Source organism: Mustela putorius, unplaced genomic scaffold, assembly GCF_011764305.1.
Source record: "Mustela putorius furo isolate JIRA1106 unplaced genomic scaffold, ASM1176430v1.1 tig00003845_pilon_pilon_pilon, whole genome shotgun sequence".
In the NCBI taxonomy this organism is placed as follows: Eukaryota; Metazoa; Chordata; class Mammalia; order Carnivora; family Mustelidae; genus Mustela; species Mustela putorius.
In genome coordinates, this window is record NW_025421998.1 from 70,269,104 (window position 1) to 70,289,167 (window position 20,064).

A 20,064-nucleotide genomic window follows, 5' to 3' on the forward strand; every position below is an offset into this window, starting at 1 on the left:
CACACTACTAAAAATCTTCAGTCTTGGGACACCTGAGTGGCCTAGATGGTTAAGCATCTGCCTTCAGCTCAGCTCATGATCCCAGAGTCCTGGGATCAAGTTCCACATGACTCCTTGCTCTATAGGGAGCCTGCTTCTCCCCCTACTCATACACACTGTCTCTGACAAATAAATAAAATCTTTAAAACAGAAATCTTCAGTTTGGGATAGATCAATATTTATAGGTACAGACCAAATAGTAACAACAAAAATTGACTAAAACTATTTACTTATTCTAATTAAGACTTAAAAATGCTGTGAGGTAATCACACAAGGTGACTGGTCGATTTTATATTTTAATTAATTAAAATGGGTTTTATGTATAAATATTTAAAAACTTAGTGACTAACCTATGGATTTCAATTTTGAATCAGCTTTGGTCAATACAGAATAATAATAGGAACAGTACTTCCTAATACACATAAATATAAATTACTGTCAATGAGACAGTTTCTCAAAATTACTACTACTTAAACGTCATTGTTTCATACTTTATGTAATACAACTAGTAGGTAGGGAAGATACCCCAAAAGTGAGATAGTTGTAGTTTCCCTGGCTTTGAACCTAGCCTGAACATGTTTGTTAAAGGCCAAATTTTTTCTGACTTTACAGTCTAGTTGTTACTGATGAGCACAGTCAACTTTCTTCTTTGTTCATCACTTCCTTTTAATAATTTCCATTTGTGATTAAGTCTCCAATTTGTGTATATATTTCTAATGGGAAATCAATGAAAGATTCAATCTTTATTTTATCAGAGTCCTGATGAAAATGAACTCAGCCAACAAAAAGCTTTCTTTTTGCGACATGAGCTATGTTTTCATTCAAACCCATTTTTCCTTCTTTAATCCTGACACTACTTTTAAAAAATGTGAAATGTTTGGGGCACCTGGCTGGCTCAGCCAATAGAGAGTATGGGTCTGTGGATATTGGGGTTGTGAGTGTGAGCCCTATGTTTGGGTGTGGAGTTTACTTAATAAGAAAAATATATTTTTAAAAATGTGAAATGTTTTCCTTTCATTGATTCTGTAATAGTCTTTAGTAATTATTAATTTAATGAAATAATAGCCACTTAAAATTATAAGAAAATGAAATAAATTAAAATCAAGTTATTCCAATTTCTCCTTAGGATTCTAAATTCACTCAGTCAAAAATATTCTTTTAATACCTTCTATTATGGGACAAGGCACATTTGTGGGTAATTGTAGTATGTTTTCAATAGAGGACATGTTCAAAGATACTGACAGATCCAAATCCTTTGAGCATTCACTATGAAATATACCAAGCAACATTCTTAAAATCAACCATTTTCTTCTGGCATACATAATGTGAGCTATCCTCTGTGGAAAGGTAATGTAGAACATTTCTTTGAAGGAGACTAAACTCTAAATGGGAAAGAATACATATAAAAAGGCAGTACCCAAAACAGCAAATATATTTAAGCCAAAATTTACAAACAAAATGTACAGTGACAAATAGATTCTAATGAAGATTTTACTGGAAAAAAAACAACCTACCCACTAATGCATTAAATATAAATGCATTTTAATTAGCAATGCAATTTTTAATAGACTTATGAAAAACACTGGTCATAAAAATGGTCTTCTGTACAATTCTGTATTTATTAAGAAGAGCAAGATAGAGAGCTATGCAAAGATAAATCCAAATATCCCAGGGAAGAAGAGTTTAGTCAGAGAAAACTAAAACAAAAGTTTTTAATGAAATAATGGCATAACTGAAAAATTGTAGGAAGAGAAAGAATTTGACTCTCTTAATTCATCATAGAACAGTATATAGTTTTTAAAGAGATGTTTTTAGGGTGTAGTGCTTTTGTGGTTTCAGAAAGGTATCATGTAAGAAAACAAATTAAATCAACATTATATTAAAAAAATCTCCATTTTAACTATTTTTTGTTGGCTGATAAAGTTTTGCCCTGAAGTAATTCCTATCATTCCCAGTAACTCCTTCATAAACATATGGTATATAAAATGAAAGCCATAAGAAAATTATCCTTACTAATTGCCACATCTAGTTTTTAATCTTTTAAGTTAGAGTAGCCAATCAATTTATCTTTCCTATAATATTTTTTCTCCATATTATATTGTCAGTTAATGTTTTAAAATGGCAGCTTTAATTTAGGATGCCACCTCTTAACTGTCATTTTATAATTTTTTGTATGGGAGGAGAATTCAAAAAGTGGGTATTCTCTGTGGTTAATAAATTGGCTCGAGTCACATTTTTAGTTCAGAACTTTTTTTGGTCACAGAAAATGTGTATCAGAACACTAGTTTTGTGGCCATAAAGTCTGCTACCTTTTGAATCTGATTTTTAGTACCATCTTAATATTATGTTATAAAGAACACAGAATATACCTTTATATTTGGCTTTCTCAGAATAAAGATATATGCTTTATTTAAAGCTAATTTGCTCAATATTGGCTTGGAAATTTAAAAGATTTTACTTAATGCTAATTTAACTTTTTTGTAGCTATAAGCTCATAAATTTACCAATGGCTTTTCTGCTACACAAATTCTGAACAGTAATGAAACATTACAGTATTTCATTTGGATAATGTTGATATAAATATGTAACCAAATATTGGAAAATTTCAAATCAACTTGTTACCAACCATGAACTCTAATAAATGGGCATTTATTATGACTATCACTTTTAATATATTAAAATTATTCAGTAACTGTTTTTTGCACATTAAATGAAAAATTAATTTTTTAAATTTTATTCAAAGCATTAGGAAAATCATATTCAAAACACAGAAATAATCAGACTGTAACAATGCTGCATAGATAGTGGTTCACAAGTTCCCTGACACTAAGTGACTTCTACCTAACAAAAACTTCAATTTTCAAGTCACCAGGTAGAAAATGGTAGAGGCATTATTTTCTCTCTGAGGCTGTAAAAATGGCTTCAATGGTTATCCCCTAATTTAATTCTACTCCCCTCTTGTTACTTCTCAGATAAGAAAATTTAGAATGTAAGGATTACTGGAAGGGAATGGGAGGTAAACTACCTCTTAGGGGATACCCTGGTCAGTGCCTGCTTTAATCAGACAAAACACTGAATTAAGTTTTAAAAATTACAACCACACCATTATGCATAACTAAAATTGCCAATATGAATACTTTTTTTTTTTTTTACATAATACATTACATGTATACAAGAAAAAAATGACCTGTTTCCAATCCTTTGACCTTCAGTAGAAAAAAAAGAGTCATCACTAATGAGAGATCTGAAAGAGAATTTTCATGGCAGAGCATTAATTCCATAGGGATCAAAATCATTTCTGAATAGTGAAAATAGCCTGAATCAATGAGAAATTGCTAAATTTTTTAAGAGTTTACTTTTTTAAAGGGAAGACAATTTATATGGGAGGAATTTGTAGCTGGAAACATTGTTCATTAAAACAGTTACCTGAGAAAGACTCTTAAAATTGCCAGTGCTTTCAGAACCTCCCTCCACCCCAACAATGCAGGAAGGAGCGATTTGCAGGCTTCTAGCTTCTTGTCGTTACCTACATGAAGAAAGTTTTGAACTCAACAATCGTTTGGGCTTTACTACTACACTGATTAAAAGGCCACAACCAAGACATCTGAATGGTAGACTATACGCGCATTTTTGCATTCATTTCAGGCTTCTCCCTTTATCCTTTTTTTAAGAAAGAGTTTGTAATTGTTCAAATGGTCTTGGATTCAAACCTACTGTCCACACACACAAAAAAACTTTTGTAAGCAAATTGAAGTTTTCTTATAATAGTAAACAAGCTGTCTGGTCTACGTTCTCTAATCTATGCCTAGAAAATAAGGCATTATTAATTCTTCATTGGCCACTGCAGAGCATAGACAAGTGTTTTCTTTCTAATCAGAGGCATATACAAACATTCCTCAAAGTGCATTGTTATTTTTAACCTCTGTTATGCATTTACACAGCATGAGCATTTATGACTCCTTACATACTTGTAGGATAAAATGCTTATTCCCAACATCTCACAAACACCATAATTACTTGAGAAAAGACAAAGTGAGAGCAGCTACAGAAGTAGCAAGTTTTTTTTTTTTCCACAAATAAAAAAAATATACAAAAATGGCAAGTTAGTGATAACTGTAGTATGAACTCTCAATAATATTCCACTTTGGGTTCCAAATTAAGATTTGACAAGTTTGAAGCCTTGTCCTGTGTCCAGCACAGTAGGAAGAAACCAACTCATTTTTAATCTTTTCAAACACCTAAAACAACTTTTGCAGATCCAAAAAAGGTTCAGACCGCACAACCAATTTGCCAAATGCACCAGAGGATACGTAATACGAGGAAAGTGTAACATCCAGTGCTTGGCCACGTCGCTGCCTGTTGGCAGGTGCAGAGTGTAGTCACTCCATCGCTTTGACACACCGTAGACGGCTTTCACAGTGCGGCCCTTTTCAGTCCAGCAGATGTTATTACTGGGGTTGCAGTTATATTCTACCCAGTCTTTTGTAAAGTCACCCAGCTGTGGTGGGTCAGCTTCTTCAATATCTATGGTCTTTGTCATCTCTGCTCCTTGCACTGCAATGTACTGATCATTGATTTTTCTCACTTCTTTCACCCACGGAGTTGAATTCTCACTGTCTAATACGATAATAAGGCGAGAACAGAAGGAGGCATTCTTTTCTCTCCACCATTCTAAAAGTGTGTCAAGGCGCAGTATGTCTCCACCTGTGAACAAAAGAAAATTCAATAGAGTAATAATTTCTGAAGCCTCCTCTTAAGTATAGTTTAAGTTCCTAGAATTAAATATGTAGGCCAAAAAAATAGATGGAGCCTTCCTTTCAAAGTATCTCGTCAGAAGAGTTTTTAAAAACAGACTTTCAACTTTGGGTAAAAAAAAAAAAAAAAAATCCTTGTTACATTGAAAAAGGAATAGGTTATAATAAATTAAGAAAATTATATTTATGAAGTTAAATTTAGTGAAAAAAATAAAGTCAATATTCTCTATCACAGGCAGCAAATTATGGCTCATGGGCCAATCCAGTCATCTGTGTTTGTACGGCCTGAGAACTAAGAACTGATTTACATTTTTACATGGTTAAAAATCAAAAGAACAGAAGTTTGTGACATGTGAAAATACAAGAAACTTAAATTTTTCTTCTTATTTCCATAAATAACATTAATGTGCATTCTGTCTATGGCTGCTTTTGTTCTATAGTGCCTGCGCTGACCAGTTACAATAGGGACCTTATGACTACTAAGCCAAAAATACATTGCCCTTTAGAGAAAAAGTTTGTTGGGTCTTTTGAAAATCACTGATCACTGATAAATTAATGTTACCTTGCCTTATACATAGACACCTATTGAGGGAAAAAGAAACTCTTCCTACCTGTATCGTGGTAGGAAGAAGTGGATTTTTAAAAGATTTTATTTATTTGACACAGAGAGAGAGAGAGAGAGAGCACAAGTAAGCAGAGCAGCAGGCAGAGGGAGAGGGAGAAGCAGGCTCTCCACTGAGCAGGGAGCCCGATGCGGAGCTCAATCCTAAGAACCTGCAATCATGACCTGAGTTGAAGGCAGCCACCTAACTGACTGAGCCACCCAGGCACCTCTAAATATTTTATTACCTGAAAACAACAGAGGATTAAAAAAAAAATACATACCCAGAAAAGTCTAAAGCATATTTATCTTAAAGCTAGTAGGTTTTACATCTAGTTCATTATAATAGGCCTTTTTGTATTAATTTTGATTTTTAAATATATGGCACTAAAATACTATCTTGACTATTTAATTTTTGGCATCCTCTTAAATTCTGTGACCCAAGCAAGTGCTATCCTTACTCACTCTACTCTTGGCTGTGTTTCAATGGTACATTAATATTCATAGAATCATTCCAATTCTAGGGAATTTATCCTAAGGAAAGGGCAGAAATGGGGACAAAAATTACATACAAAGATCTTCTGCCCACTGCTATCTATGATAGTGTAAAATCTGAAACAACCAGAGGAATGGAAATTATGAGAGAATTCTAATAAAATGGTATTTAAAAAAAATTCTATTGACAAGAAAATGTCTATAATACTAGGAGAAAAAGCATGGCATGGAAGTGTATCTACAAAAACAGCAGTGGTTATTGCTGGGTGTTTGGATTTCAGGTAGTTTTTGTTACACCTTCCTATATTTTTGACCATTTTTACACTGAGCATATGTTACTTTAATGATCAGAACAAAGTCTTAACATGGTATAATCTCTATGTTGAGGGAGATGACGGCACAAGCTCCAACAATTTCAGATACACATCTCTACCTAGAGCAATCATTCTCTGCTAAACTATCAAAATGACACTGGAGAGAGAGAGAGAATCCTTTAGTATTTGGTTTCTATTAGTAATGTGACCCCTGAAGCCAGGGCATAATAACACATTCTTTATGAACAATTAATATTCTTTTATTCATCAGCCTACTATAGCTTGGGCTTTTGACAATGAAAAAGCTATTTCATGAATTGTTCTTATACTCCTGCTTATCATTTCAGAGGCACTATCTCAATGCATGGTCTCTGTGTATTACTAATGTGTTGCTTCACAGAGAGCTCCAGAAGATACCTTTCATTATATGGTAAAATGTTAACTTTTCATTATTGCCAGTTCTATTCATTTTCTCATAGAGATCAGAGAATGACGGAGATTACAAGAGCTATTATACAAAATCCATCTGCCACAAAACATCATTGTCTAACTTGCCTTCTACAACTATTTCAATAAATATCCTAAAAGCACATTCTAAACTAATTCTCTTGTATACATGCTCTTTAGATATCAATAAGAGACTTAAAGGAGCATTAAAGCCTTTTCAACTATTTCTCTTCTCCTGTTTTGTTTTGCTCTGCTTTCTCCTATGAATAGGTTCTATGTTGCATTTGGCTTTTGGCCCAGATGCAAAGTACTTACATTTATCTCAGCTAACAGCCATCTGATGCAGTTAAAGTAATTGAGACTGCTTTTTAAAGGCTTTGTTTATCTGTGATAAACTGCTTTATAGATTATCTACATTTTTTTCATTTAATTCTCTCTTGTCATTATCATAATTGTTTTTTACTCTGAAACAAAGAGGCTAAAATAACTGATTCCATCTTATGAAACTCCATAAATTAAGGAGACTACTATATATTCTAAGAAATACTGTGAGTCAAGGTATGTGATATAAGGGCAAATAGAGATTCTCTTTCTCACAGTGGTACTTAGTTCTGGACCTGCTCTTACTTGCTAACTCCCATGTAAAATCCAGACATGATGTTTCCTATTTTACAGGTTTTTAGAAAGATGTAATTCTCCGAGCTCAAAGCTCTCTATCACATGGGAGAGAACTGAGAGAAAGGAAGGCTCAGCCTCTATCCCCAGTTCAACCTGGTTACCTCCAAGGGGGCTTGGTGCCTCAAGCTGAGAGAGTAGAGTGTTGCTGAATTATGGGATGAACCTGCCCTTCTTGGAGGAGGCAGGGTCATGTGCTTTCTTCATTGTGTTCTACTTTTTACGATTAAGTCTCCAAAAAGAAAGTTACACATAGAAGAACAAATCTTCTTGGCTAAGAGAGGAATTCTATAATGGTCAACTCATTGGTGATATATTAAAAAAATATTATAAAGATACCATTCCAGAATATAATTGCTAGATATTAACCTAAAATATAGCCACACTTTATGGAGTTTATAAGTCTTCATAAATTATTGCTAACTCACAGTGAGTGAAAATTTAAGAACACTGATATATATATGTTACTTGGTGTCTATTATTTTTCCTAGGAAAAGAAAAAGTTGATATAAATAGTAGGAAACTATACATCTAGAATTTACTTCCAAAGCCATCTTTTAAAAGATACTTGAAATAAATTTTTAAAAGATTTAAGTGGAAAAATACAAAGTTTCTGAAAAATGTTTATATTAATAAATCCTTGTTTATTATTAATTTATTAATTTATTATTTATTAATATATTCTATATGTTAACATATAACAAGCTTACTTTTAAAATTATTTTCTTAAAATACTTACAAATAACCAGGGATATATGCATAACCACCAAAATTATGTCTTTTTCCATTTGATTTGGGAAGAGTTCAGTATTATAAGGAATACAGTAAATTTTTAATAATCAATCCCAGGTTTTAGGTCTGAAATGCTATTTCTTTCAGGATTTTTGAATTGACTAGAACCTTTTTTTCTGTGCTCTAAGGCCAAGTACACAGACTGGTATACTTTACCTAGAATTAAAATAGCCAAAAAGGCTTAAAAAGTTTTCTACATTGAATTATTAATAACTTACAGGTCAAGTAAAAGATTTTACAAACTATATTTAAGTAATTTTGATGTTGACTACCTTCTTCAACAGTGTTTAGGAAATGGGTGAACAGTGCTATAAAAAATATCTACTAAACCAGAACATGCAATTTTCTCTACCTTTTTTAAAGATTTTTATTTGTTTATTTGACAGAGATCACAAGTAGGCTGAGAGGCAGGCAGAGAGAGAGGAGGAAGCAGGCTCCCTGCTAAGCAGAGAGCCCGATGCAGAGCTCGATCCCAGGACCCTGAGATCATGACCTGAGCCAAAGGCAGAGGCTTTAACCCACTGAGCCACCCAGGTGCCCCCAATTTTCTCTACCTTAATCGTTTTAGCCTTGGCAGCACTTGGTACAATGGGGGAAAATACACTTTAAGGGGTTAGGCAGATCTGGATTTGAATTATGGTTCCATCACTTACCAGCTGTATGACCACAGATATGTAACAACTTTAGGTTTTCATTTTATTCTTTGAAAAATGAAGATGATAGAGGTGATAGTACTTACCTGAAAGCTTAAGTGAAGATTAAATTTAATGTATATAGAGTACTAAGCATAGTAGCTGCTTCAAATATGCCCAATAAATATTTGCTTTTACTCCTAGACAGCCATTAATTTATTCACAAAACCAAAAATTACAATGTATTTTTATGATAAAACCCTTATTTCAAATCTAGCATGCGATTAGGGAAACCATGATGGTTTAAAATCATCTCAACTTTAACCTTTAATCATCCCCACTTAGAGTTCTTATGTTGGGAGCTCTACCTCTGTCCTTCCAGAATGCTTCTGCTTATATTCGTCCTTGATCTGAGTATCTATTTCTACTTCTGTCTATTTTATTATTTGTAAGTATTCTTAGTCTAAAACACCTATAATAGTTAAAGAAAAAGCAGGATAGAATTAAGTTCTAAAAGAACTATTTCTAACATAAAATAAAATTACCTTTTTTTTTCATGATTCATTCAATGATTTTTTTTTTTTTTGGAACCACTTTATTTATTTATTTGACAGAAACAGACACAGCAAGAGAGGGAACACAAGCAGGGGGAGTGGAAGAGGGAGAAGCAGGCTTCCTGCCAGGCAGGGAACCTGATGTAGGGCTGGATCCCAGGGTCCTGGGATCATGACCTGAGCCGAAGGCAGACATTTAAGGACAAAGATACCCAGGCGCCCTCATTCAATGATTTCTTCCATCTGTCTGTTACTTAAGGAACCCTACTAGGGATCTGCCAGGCTCTGTTCTAGGCACTAAGCAAATAATTAACAAAACAAAGCCCGTGACTTATGTGGTCTCTATTCTAGTTGGGAAGCCCAATGAACAAATTTACATCTAAAATAGATCTCATTTTACAGTTAGCAAGAAGATTTAATATTACCCCATCATTTTACAGAGGAGAGAACTGAAACTGAGAGAAGTTAGGTAACTTGACAAAAATAACACTGTTAAGACAAAATGAGGACAAGAACCAAGGTCTCCTGACCTAAGCACTACTCTCACCATATCACCTCACTTGCTTAATCCTTATAAGCTTTCTAACATAAACTGTATATGTGCAGAACTATTGAAATCAGCACTCCTAACATTTAAAGACTTAGAAGTACTGGTCAAGTTAATTAGCTTCTGAAAAATGAAACTAAGTTTAATAATTCTGAAAATATATTAAAGGGAAACTGATAATTTCTTAGACTAAGCAGATTTTTTCTTCCAATCAATACAAGATAAAATTCTCAAAACCTTTAGAGAGATTACTAATACTATGCTAAACAGGTATGCCAGAGAAAACAAAAACAAAACAGAATCACCTGTATACTTAGTAAACTGTGAAGCAGAAAATTAAGAATTTTGGAAATCTGGAAATAATGCTGCAGTGTGAAGGGTAGCTTTCCATAAATAGATCTATCTTTATAACAGTGAAATTGCCAGAGGTACATTTACCTGCAAGAGCCCACTCTCCTGTGCCATGGGTGTGCCCACTGTAATACAAAACATACGTATCATGTCTAGGTCCATCCACAGTCCGAAGTTCAAGGAAAGCTTTCAGTTTGGAATGTAGAGTATCAAAAGACAGTCCACTTGTGGAGTAGTCACATCCATAGGTCTCAATCATATGATATGCAAAAAATCTTTGGATAGCATTGAGCATGCCAGTAGACCTCAAATTTAACTCCTGCACATGTTCTGGTGGAAGAAGTGTTGGCTGGCCATCAGGACTGAAGGAAAAAAAATTATTTTGGTGTTTAAAGAGTGTACATTCTATGTCACATTCTTACTCTTTATTTGTAATTAAGCATCATAACAGCTGCTGCTAACCAAATAGCAGAATTTTTTAAAACCCTCTTTTCTAAAGTACTAAAAATTAAGCTTGAACATCAGAGCCTAATTACTAAAAGTTACATTTCTATATAACTTTTCTCTAACCAATAAAATAGTCACCAGACTGAAAGCTGGGAAAAGATCTTCAAATGTAGATAAGACTGTTCTTTGTTCTGTATTCATATTCTTTTACCAAATGACAGATACTGAATAAGACTTTTTAAAAGCAAGATCATACTGATTTTACCCTGCATTTCAAGAACACCCAGGTGGGAACTATAATGAAAGAACTTTCTTTCCTTGACAAAAAACTTTATGGAAGCAGTATGCTTTATATTTCTATATTGAAAAAGACTTTATAAGGTTGCATTCAAGTTCTACTAAGGAACACAAATGACAGAAGAAATTGTTGGTAAATGACATTTTGAAACAGTTATACTGTTTCAATGCCTTATACTGCTGAACAACTGAAGGCAGATCTGATCCTAGAACGAACATAAAATGGTACTGTAGTAAAGATGAAAAACCATGTCTTAAAGCTAGCAGAATCAAAATACCATTATTCAGGAAGAAAAAAAAAATCATCACTCCTACCCAGAAAAGGAAGTTCTTTCAGTAGTTTTGAAAACCTTACATTTTGCTTCATATATTATCAGTACTATTCTTTTTTTTTTTTTAAGTTTTATCAGTACTATTCTAATGACACTAGTTTTCATTAAAATAGTAAGACACTTTGTGCTGTATATGTAACATTTAGCAGTCACAAACAGTAAAAGAATAAGCAAAACATTAACAAAAGTTAGTGCAAATTATTATTTCACATATTCTCTTGGCTAAACTGTCACATCTTACTTTATGTGACCCTTTTAAATCTATTCCTTTTACGTCTCATAAGAATTTGCAACTTTTTATAAAGCCCTTAACACAAAGAAAAATATTTACTACAAATACTGTTTTTGGTTTTTATGACAACTATTTGAAATAAATTTTTTATTTCAAGTCTTCCCTCTCCCCACCCCAAAAATCACAAAGGAAATTATGAATACTTTGTAATCAAAATTCATTAACAGCAAATAACTATTTTTTTCTATTTCAAAGGTACTTACTATAAAAATTTTTTTAATGTGGCAATATTTACAGATTCAAAAAGATTTGCCACACATTTAAGGACAAAAATTATTTTGGAATCAAACTACAATGAAACAAATACATGTTTAACTTCATTCCCAACTTTTTGGTAACATTTTCCAGTGAGCAGAGTACTTTTACATTCATATTCTCATTAGCTCTTCATAATAGGTTCCTCTGAGATGGGAAGAATAGGTAGTGTCATTTGCATTTTTTGAGGGGGGGAGGGGCAAAGGCAGAGGGAAAGAGAGGATCTTAAACAGGATCCATGCCCAGCGTAGAGCCCAACGTGGGGCTTGATCTCACCACCTTGAGATGATGATGTGAGCTGAAATCCAGAGTTGGATGCTTAGCCAACTGAGCTACCCAGACATCCCTGTCATTGGCATTTTAGGTAAAAACACTGAAGTTCAGAGAAGTTATGATTTGCTTAGGGTTAACACAGAACTAGTATTTAGGACTCTCAGGTTCAGTATACATTCTATTAAATTTCAGCAGGTTGTTTCTATTAAATTTCACCATGTTGTTTCATAGGACATTTTCTTAAACAAGATAACCTTTTCTAAAGAAAGGATAGGACCTTTTTCTAAAGAAAGGGTAGGACCTTTCCTTGGAAGCATCATTCATATTTTCTCATTTTTTTAACTAAGTATAAGCTAATCACATTTATCAAGAAAATATTTAAATTGAATCCTGAGGATTACATCATTATGCAGAGCTAATAAAAGTTTTTAAACATTTGGGGTAAATGAAAAAAACTGCAATGCATTATATTTTGAAAATACTATACTTCTGAAAAAATGAGCAATCATGTTTTATATTCAAATTCATACAAATATTAGGAAAATATTAAGAGTCAAGTAGTCATTACTAATTATACTAGATTACTGTACCTGCAGAAGTTGGTGGGAATCACAATAGCATATCCAACGGATGTTCCTCCTAAACAGTTACCCAATTCATGGAAGAGACCATGAGCCATGGATTCCAGTGGTAAAACTATCAGAAACATGCTCAAGAAGATTCCATTTGTTGGCTAAAAGAAGTTCAAAAAAGCATATTTATACCGCATGTGTGACGTGTGCACTTATGTGTGTGCATATATATATTTATGTACATACATTTGCCTCATTTCCAAAAAAAGATAAAAGAACAATAAATAATCTAAAACAATTACAGGTTGAATCAGATAAAGTATATAAAGCTGAGCAATGAAACCTAAATTAATCTGGAAGTTTCTTGAAAGTTGTGGCAAAACAAACACAGCACATCCTATTTTTTTTAATTTGCCTGGTAACATCCTACCCAAACTAAAAAAACAAAAGAAAACCCTCTTGGTATGACACTAAAGGCCAGAAAACAAATCCTTTCCTGTTAAAAAACCAACATATTCTAAATCACTTTTCAAATAACATACTCATTTATTTTATCGGAAAAGTTACTTTAGAAAGGGCTCGTTTTTTTTCCTGTGAAAAGCCCAAAATTAAAGAAAATAAAATCTTATAGAAAATTTAAGATTCTAAAGCTATCAAAATGAATCCCAGTCTTAAACTTTTAATAAAGTCTTCCTTTGAAAAGCTCTAGACTCTGTAAATTCAAAGTTGTAAAAAAAAAAAATAAAAGTGTATGTGTGTGTATATACGTTCTATACACATAAAGGGCATTTAAGCATCCTAAAAGCAAAAGAGAAAAAGGGAGGCAAAAAAAAAAACCCCAAAAACAAAAAACCCAGAAAAAATAAAGGACCCATTTAAGTGAAAAGAAAATGGGTGATAATCACTCAGTCCTGATCTATAGCTTCACAATACCAGTAGTATTCCCCATTCTTTGTGTTGCTACTGCACATACTATATAGTTATATGCTTGCTTCTGTTCATGAAAATGTATTTCTCTAATTCCTTCAGAATTATAATAAAAAATGGGTGATTCCCATAACAGAAAAATGGATATAATGCCCTATTTTGGGTATGCTGTTTGCTATCAATTGCATAAAATATAGTACATGCTCAATTTAGAAACATTAGAAAATATAATTGATAAGTGATTAAAATCATTGCATGTACCGTCCTCCACACATGCTTTCTGAAATACCTGACTTCACATTATATACACGTTTTTTTTTTTTTTATCACAGTAGGATAATGTTCTGTACACTAATGTACTATAAGCCTATTAGTATAATGTTAATCATTTGTAAAGAATGGCATTCCTGGGTGCCTGGGTGGCTCAGTGGGTTAAGCCACTGCCTTCGGCTCAGGTCAGGATCTCATGGTCCTGGGATCGAGTCCCGCATCAGGCTCTCTGCTCAGCAGGGAGCCTGCTTCTCTTCCTCTCTCTCTGCCTGCCTCCTGCTTACTTGTGATCTCTGTCAAATAAATAAATAAAATCTTAAAAAAAAAAAAAAACAATGGCATTGCTGGGGCACCTGGGTGCCTCAGTTGTTGGGTGTCTGCCCTTTGGCTTGGGTCATGTACCTGGGATCCTGGGATCATTGGGCCCTGCGTAGGGCTCCTTGCTCGGTGGGAGGCCTGTTTATCCCTTTCCCACTCCCCCTGCTTGTGTACCCTCTCTCCCTGTGTCTGTCGAAAAGAAAAAAAAAAAAAGAGAATGGCATTCCTATCATATGTATAAATTTTTAATTAGCTGATTCCCTACTATTGCTATTTAGATTCCATTTACTTTTCTATTTTAATAAAACCAGAATAAGTATGAAGTTCTCTTACAATTTTTAAATCGCTTTGATAATCTGAGTTTCATCTCTGGTGAAGTGTTAAATACTTTACTAATTTTTCCATGGGGCTGCCTTTTTATTATTACAGCTTTGTTTTGCTCTCAGTATATTTGACTTTTGTGGGTTATATGATGAATGCTTCCCCCCCCTAATGTTTTTGTTTTTTGTTTTTTTTTGCTTAGCTTTTTTTTTTTTTTTGAAGATTTTATTCATTTACTTGAGAGAGAGTGTACATGCACAGGGTGTAAGGGCAGAGGGGGAGGGAGAGGGACAAGCAGATTCTAAGCAAAGCACAGAGCCCAACTACAGGCTTGATCTCACAACCCTGAGATCAAGACCTGCGCAGAATCTAAGTCTCAAATTTTAACCGAGCCACCCAGGAACCCCTTGCTTAGCATGTTTTTAATTGTAATGTCACTCTGTGTAAGTTAAAGAAATCTTCCTCTACCCAAAGATCAAGAAAGATTGTTTTACATTACCCTTGAAGGCTTTATTGTTTTGCTCTTCCCATTTTTAGGTCTATAATCCAAATGTAATTAGTATTTGTTTATGGTCCAATTCCATTTTTGCTATTTGTACAATTACCAATCACTGAAAATCTCAACAACTCCACATTACTCTACAGTGCCATCTCTGCCATACATCAAGTATTATGGGATTTGTTCTTATACTCTATTCTGTTCCATTAGTCTGCCTGTCCGTTCAAATATTTCCTTTGGCCTTTATTTCCTCCTTTATTCTGGGACTCCAGTAAAATAGAGATCTTCTCACTGTATCCTCTTTGAGTCAGTCTTTTGTATTTTCCCTGTTTTTCTTTTGTGCTCCTTCTTGTGTAATTTCTTCTGAAATGTACCTTCCAATTTACTAATGCTCACTTTCAGCTTTATCTATTAGTCTTGCACACTGAATTTCAGGTATTGTATTTTCTGATTCTAAAACTTATTGTTTTTCAAATCTGCCTTGTTACTATTTTTTTTTAAAGATTTTATTTATTTATTTGACAGAGAGAGATCACAAGTAGGCAGAGAGGCAGGCAGAGAGAGAGAGAGAGAGGAGGAAGCAGGCTCCCTGCTGAGCAGAGAGCCTGATGCGGGACTCCATCCCAGGACCCTGAGATCATGACCTGAGCCGAAAGCAGTGGCTTAACCCACTGAGCCACCCAGGCGCCCCCTGCCTTGTTACTATTTTATAGTTTTCATCTTCCTACCATTATATACTACCTTTGCTTTTATCATTTTCAACTGGGTAAATATGGTTTATCAAGACTTTCTGGCCATCTCTTGCTTGTTGGTGCTGCTGCTTATTGCTCTTGATGCTGTGTGTGTGTGTGTACCTGGTTATATTTATGATCTGAACACTGTATACAAAAATACATACATGTGTGTATATATATGTACTTGCATATATATGTGTGTGTATATATGTATGTATATGTGTATATATAAAATTATCCTAGGCCTGAAATGAGTCCTATAATTATATAACTACATATATATACATACTTACAGGATCCATTTCAAGCCTAGGATGATGATACCTTTCTCCAAGTGGATTTTTGTTCGTTTCTTCCAAAGAGCTGGGGGCATTACAACTCAGTATTTTAATCCAGGTTTGACCACTTAATCCGAGTCACATCACTCAAAGGAAACTGTCAGAATGCAAATTCATGACAGCGCTGTAATGGACATGGTTCCACCCTTTTCCTTCAGTGTGTCTTCTTAAAATGGGAGGTAATTAAGTTACCAAAGACCCCACCTCTGAAGTTCTGGGCTTCGGTTTTTGCTTTTGATGGTACTAGGGGTGCAGCTCAACTTTAAACCTTCCTTCTTCAGTTTTAAACATGTTCACAGGGAACACTGTTGAGTATTACTATCCCCGAAAGTATAATATATATTTTCATTTACTCAAGTCTTCTTTCAAAATCCTCAGTGGAGTTTTAAATTTCTTTGTAAAAATATCCTAAGTTTCTTTTAAACCTTTTTCATTTTATGTTGTTCTATGAATGGAGTGATTTCCATTACATTTTCTGATTATGCACTTCTAGGACATTGACTCTGGTATATTTACATGTTTTTTGTCACCTAAATGTATTAAAAATATATACTCCCATGATACATCATTTATTTCTTCTTATATTACCTACATCCTACAATTCCAAGAAAATTTACATAGTTTTTATAGTGGCTAGGTTAATGGTAACTATCCACAAATCAACTTTTCATGACAGAGTTTACAAGGTTAAAGATGCAGCATAATTCTCACAACTGGTAGGACAGCATTTTCAATTGATTTCCCGGTTAACTCTTAGGTTTGCCAGGTAATCATCTTACCTACAAATACTAATAATTTCATTACTTTCTTTTTCTTCTATACCTTCTATTGCATATGTTGCTCCAAGATAACAAAAAACATTTTGTTTTAGGGGTTTAATTCATCAAAGGATTACTTCTACATTATGTCAGCCATTCATATAAAAGAATTACTAAATAACATGACCAATATGACAACTTGATTATTTCTACCTTTAACTTTATATAACTAGTACTTTTCTGATCAAGATAGCAATGAAAGAAACTACATAATTCACCATGTTATAATTTATAGCAAAAGTCACAAAAACCTTCAGGGCCAGAAAAGTGGTATGTGAAGCAGCTGTGATAAACAGTGGTAAGGATTCTAAAGAGAAAGTGCACTGTTGCCTAAAAGCATACATTTTTTTAAGGCATTTAAAAAAACTGAAGTGTAACTGACACACAGTTGTATTAGTTTCAGGTGTACAACATAGTGATTCAATAATTCCATACATTACTCAGTGCTCACCTGGGTAAGTGTAGTTACCCTACAACATTACCATGATATTATTTATATTCCCTATGCTCTATTTTCATCTCTGTGACTTGTTTATTTTAAAACTGGAAGTTTGTACCTCTTAATCCTGTACATCCCTTTTGCCTATCATCCTACCCACCTCCCCTGTGGCAACCGCCAGTTTGTTAGTTTTGTTTAGATTCCACATATAAGTGAAATCATGCAGTATTTGTCTTTGGTTCACTTATTAAAGGCACATATTTTTAAAAAATAGTTCTGCCTAAATAAAGCTTCTCTACTCAATCTTACAGGCATGTTTTATTCTGCTATAGAGATATAATTACAAAACAGAATTACAAAAAAAAAAAGCACCTTCTTAAAAAAAAACAGCACCTTCTAAAAAAAAGTCCCTGCGCCTTATTCCAAAAATCAGGATACTTTCTAGAAGAATGAGAAGTTCAGTTTTATACACAGCCTTTCTGTACTAAGAGTTAGTAGGAAATTTCATGACATAGATACATAAAGATTTTTCTAAACAAGGAATTTGATATTCTGGAGTGAGGAACTAAATTTTGACATGTAATAGAATGTTGTACCATGAAAAAAATGTTAACTCTTCATTTTGTTTAATCAAACCATTTTCCTTTATTTAAGACTATTCATTAACTTGCTATCTTCCCATCTTCCCTATGTCTTAAAGAGAATGGAAATTCCCATTTCTGAAAGTGGCCCAGACATATTTAAATTTGGCCCTACTTATCAAATTATGTCAAGGGTATATATAGACTAGCCTTTTTTTAAATATTCATATGCATACAATATCAGTGGTTATTACTGACTTCTGTATTTTATAAACCAACCAAGTTTTTTACTGTGAAATTGTATCATAGTTTTACCATTAGAAAAAACATTGCATTAATGCAGTTCACTGACAAATTATAAACTATTTAATGATAAACTTCAATTGCAAATCAGTCTGTACATGACTCCAGTAGGAAGCCTTATTAAATAATTTAAAAATCTAATTAAAATGTTAACTGATAGTGGTGTTATTCAATACTCTCATGTCAGTTATACAACACTGATAGTAATATTTAATAGGAATAAATAAGCAGATACTCAAAAGGTTACTGATAATTCATATACAACAGATGATCTGTTATTTTTATGATCTTAGGTGAAAACTGATAATTTTATGTTGTCATTAATTTTTAAGTCAAATTTAACAGAAAACATTAAATATTTGTATTATTTTGAGTAAGCAAGCTTAAACAGTTTTGAGTATACTCTGAAGATAACACACATAAATAAAAGTGAGCAGTTTGGCAACACAAAGAATTAGTAATCTTAACTGAACAGATGGTAAATATGTCCAGGGGGAGAAAAAATAAATTTAGGATGTTTTATCCACGTGGCACTTTCAGAAAGCTTCAATTTTACTGGCATGCAAACATTTACAGCTTTAACCGGAAAGTCATTTGTGACTTTGATGTACTTCTCATATTTTAAACAACTCCCTGTAATAAATACGATCAATTTACCTAAACAAAACTATTAAGTATAGGTACGTTTGTTTCTTCCTCCATTTCTCCAAATCACACTAAGCTCACTATCAAACTATAGGACATGATGCAAATTTCAAAGCAGGCAGAATCTGAACATACTATCAGACCAATAAACAACTCTAAGTAATATCCTTTGTAGAAAAGTAGTTACTAGCTATTCTCTGTTCAGCTGGGCTTTTGAATCAGGGTCAAAACATTCAACACTTTCATATCATAAAATTTCTCAGATAATCGGAACAAAATCTTTATGTAATATACAGACATGAATGTTGGAATTTCATTTTTAAAAATCTGGCATTTACATAAGAGATAAAATTATTGTTTAGAAGTATTTTCGTAGCGTCATCTTAAGTAAACCAGTCTGAAAAATAGTACACATGGAAGTCTAAAGAAAATGAAGCCCAGGGCGCCTGGGTGGCTCAGTGGGTTAAGCTGCTGCCTTCGGCTCAGGTCATGATCTCAGGGTCCTGGGATCGAGTCCCACATCGGGCTCTCTGCTCAGCAGGGAGCCTGCTTCCCTCTCTCTCTCTCTCTCTCTGGCTGCCTCTCCATCTACTTGTGATTTCTCTCTGTCAAATAAATAAATAAAATCTTTAAAAAAAAAAAAAAGAAAAAAAAGTAAATGAAGCCCAACTAAGAAACAGAATATATAAATGTATTATTAGAAAGCAATATATAAATGAAGGTAACATGCTCTTTAATATGAGAAGCCCATATTTAAGAAACAATGGGCAACCTCCAAAAATTTGCTCAGTAGAGGAAATTTTAAGAACATTAGAAAGCTACCTCAGTTTTAAAGCCAATGATTTCTTTATACAGAGGCAATAGGGTCTAGTGCAAAGGACTTAAGCTTTGGAGTTAGACTGGTTCAAACCTAGCTCAGCCATTTACCATCTGTGAGTACATAAGCAAATTAATTTACCTTTTGAGTCACTATCTATAAAAAGGAACTACTATTTATTTTGTGAGCTTGTTGTATAGATTAGAAATATGTGAACATGGCTAGCACAATAAATGGTAGTTGTAATTTGCAGTGAAGCATTTTTAAATTGAAGTCATTATGAGCAAGACAACAAAAAGCTAAATGACTATTACCATATAGGAGATACTGATGTATAGTTAAGGCTCTAGTAAATGTATTAGGAATCTTTTTTGAGTAATCTCAA

The 20,064-nt window shown here is 33.5% G+C and overlaps 1 protein-coding gene across 3 annotated transcripts in view; it reads right to left on the reverse strand.

Moving 5' to 3' along the window:
* Nucleotides 1-1,447: 1,447 nt before the first annotated feature.
* TMEM168 (transmembrane protein 168) overlaps nt 1,448-20,064 on the reverse strand; it is a 32,186-nt gene continuing 13,569 nt past the window's right edge. For all 3 annotated transcript variants that reach the window (XM_045062891.1, XM_004741939.3, XM_045062890.1), the window contains exons 3-5: nt 12,688-12,830; nt 10,289-10,563; nt 1,448-4,743 (exon numbers count right to left, since the gene is read on the reverse strand). In XM_045062891.1, coding sequence (XP_044918826.1) covers nt 4,196-4,743; nt 10,289-10,563; nt 12,688-12,830 — 966 coding nt within the window. In that variant the 3' untranslated portion in view covers nt 1,448-4,195. The remainder of the gene's footprint in view (nt 4,744-10,288; nt 10,564-12,687; nt 12,831-20,064) is intronic.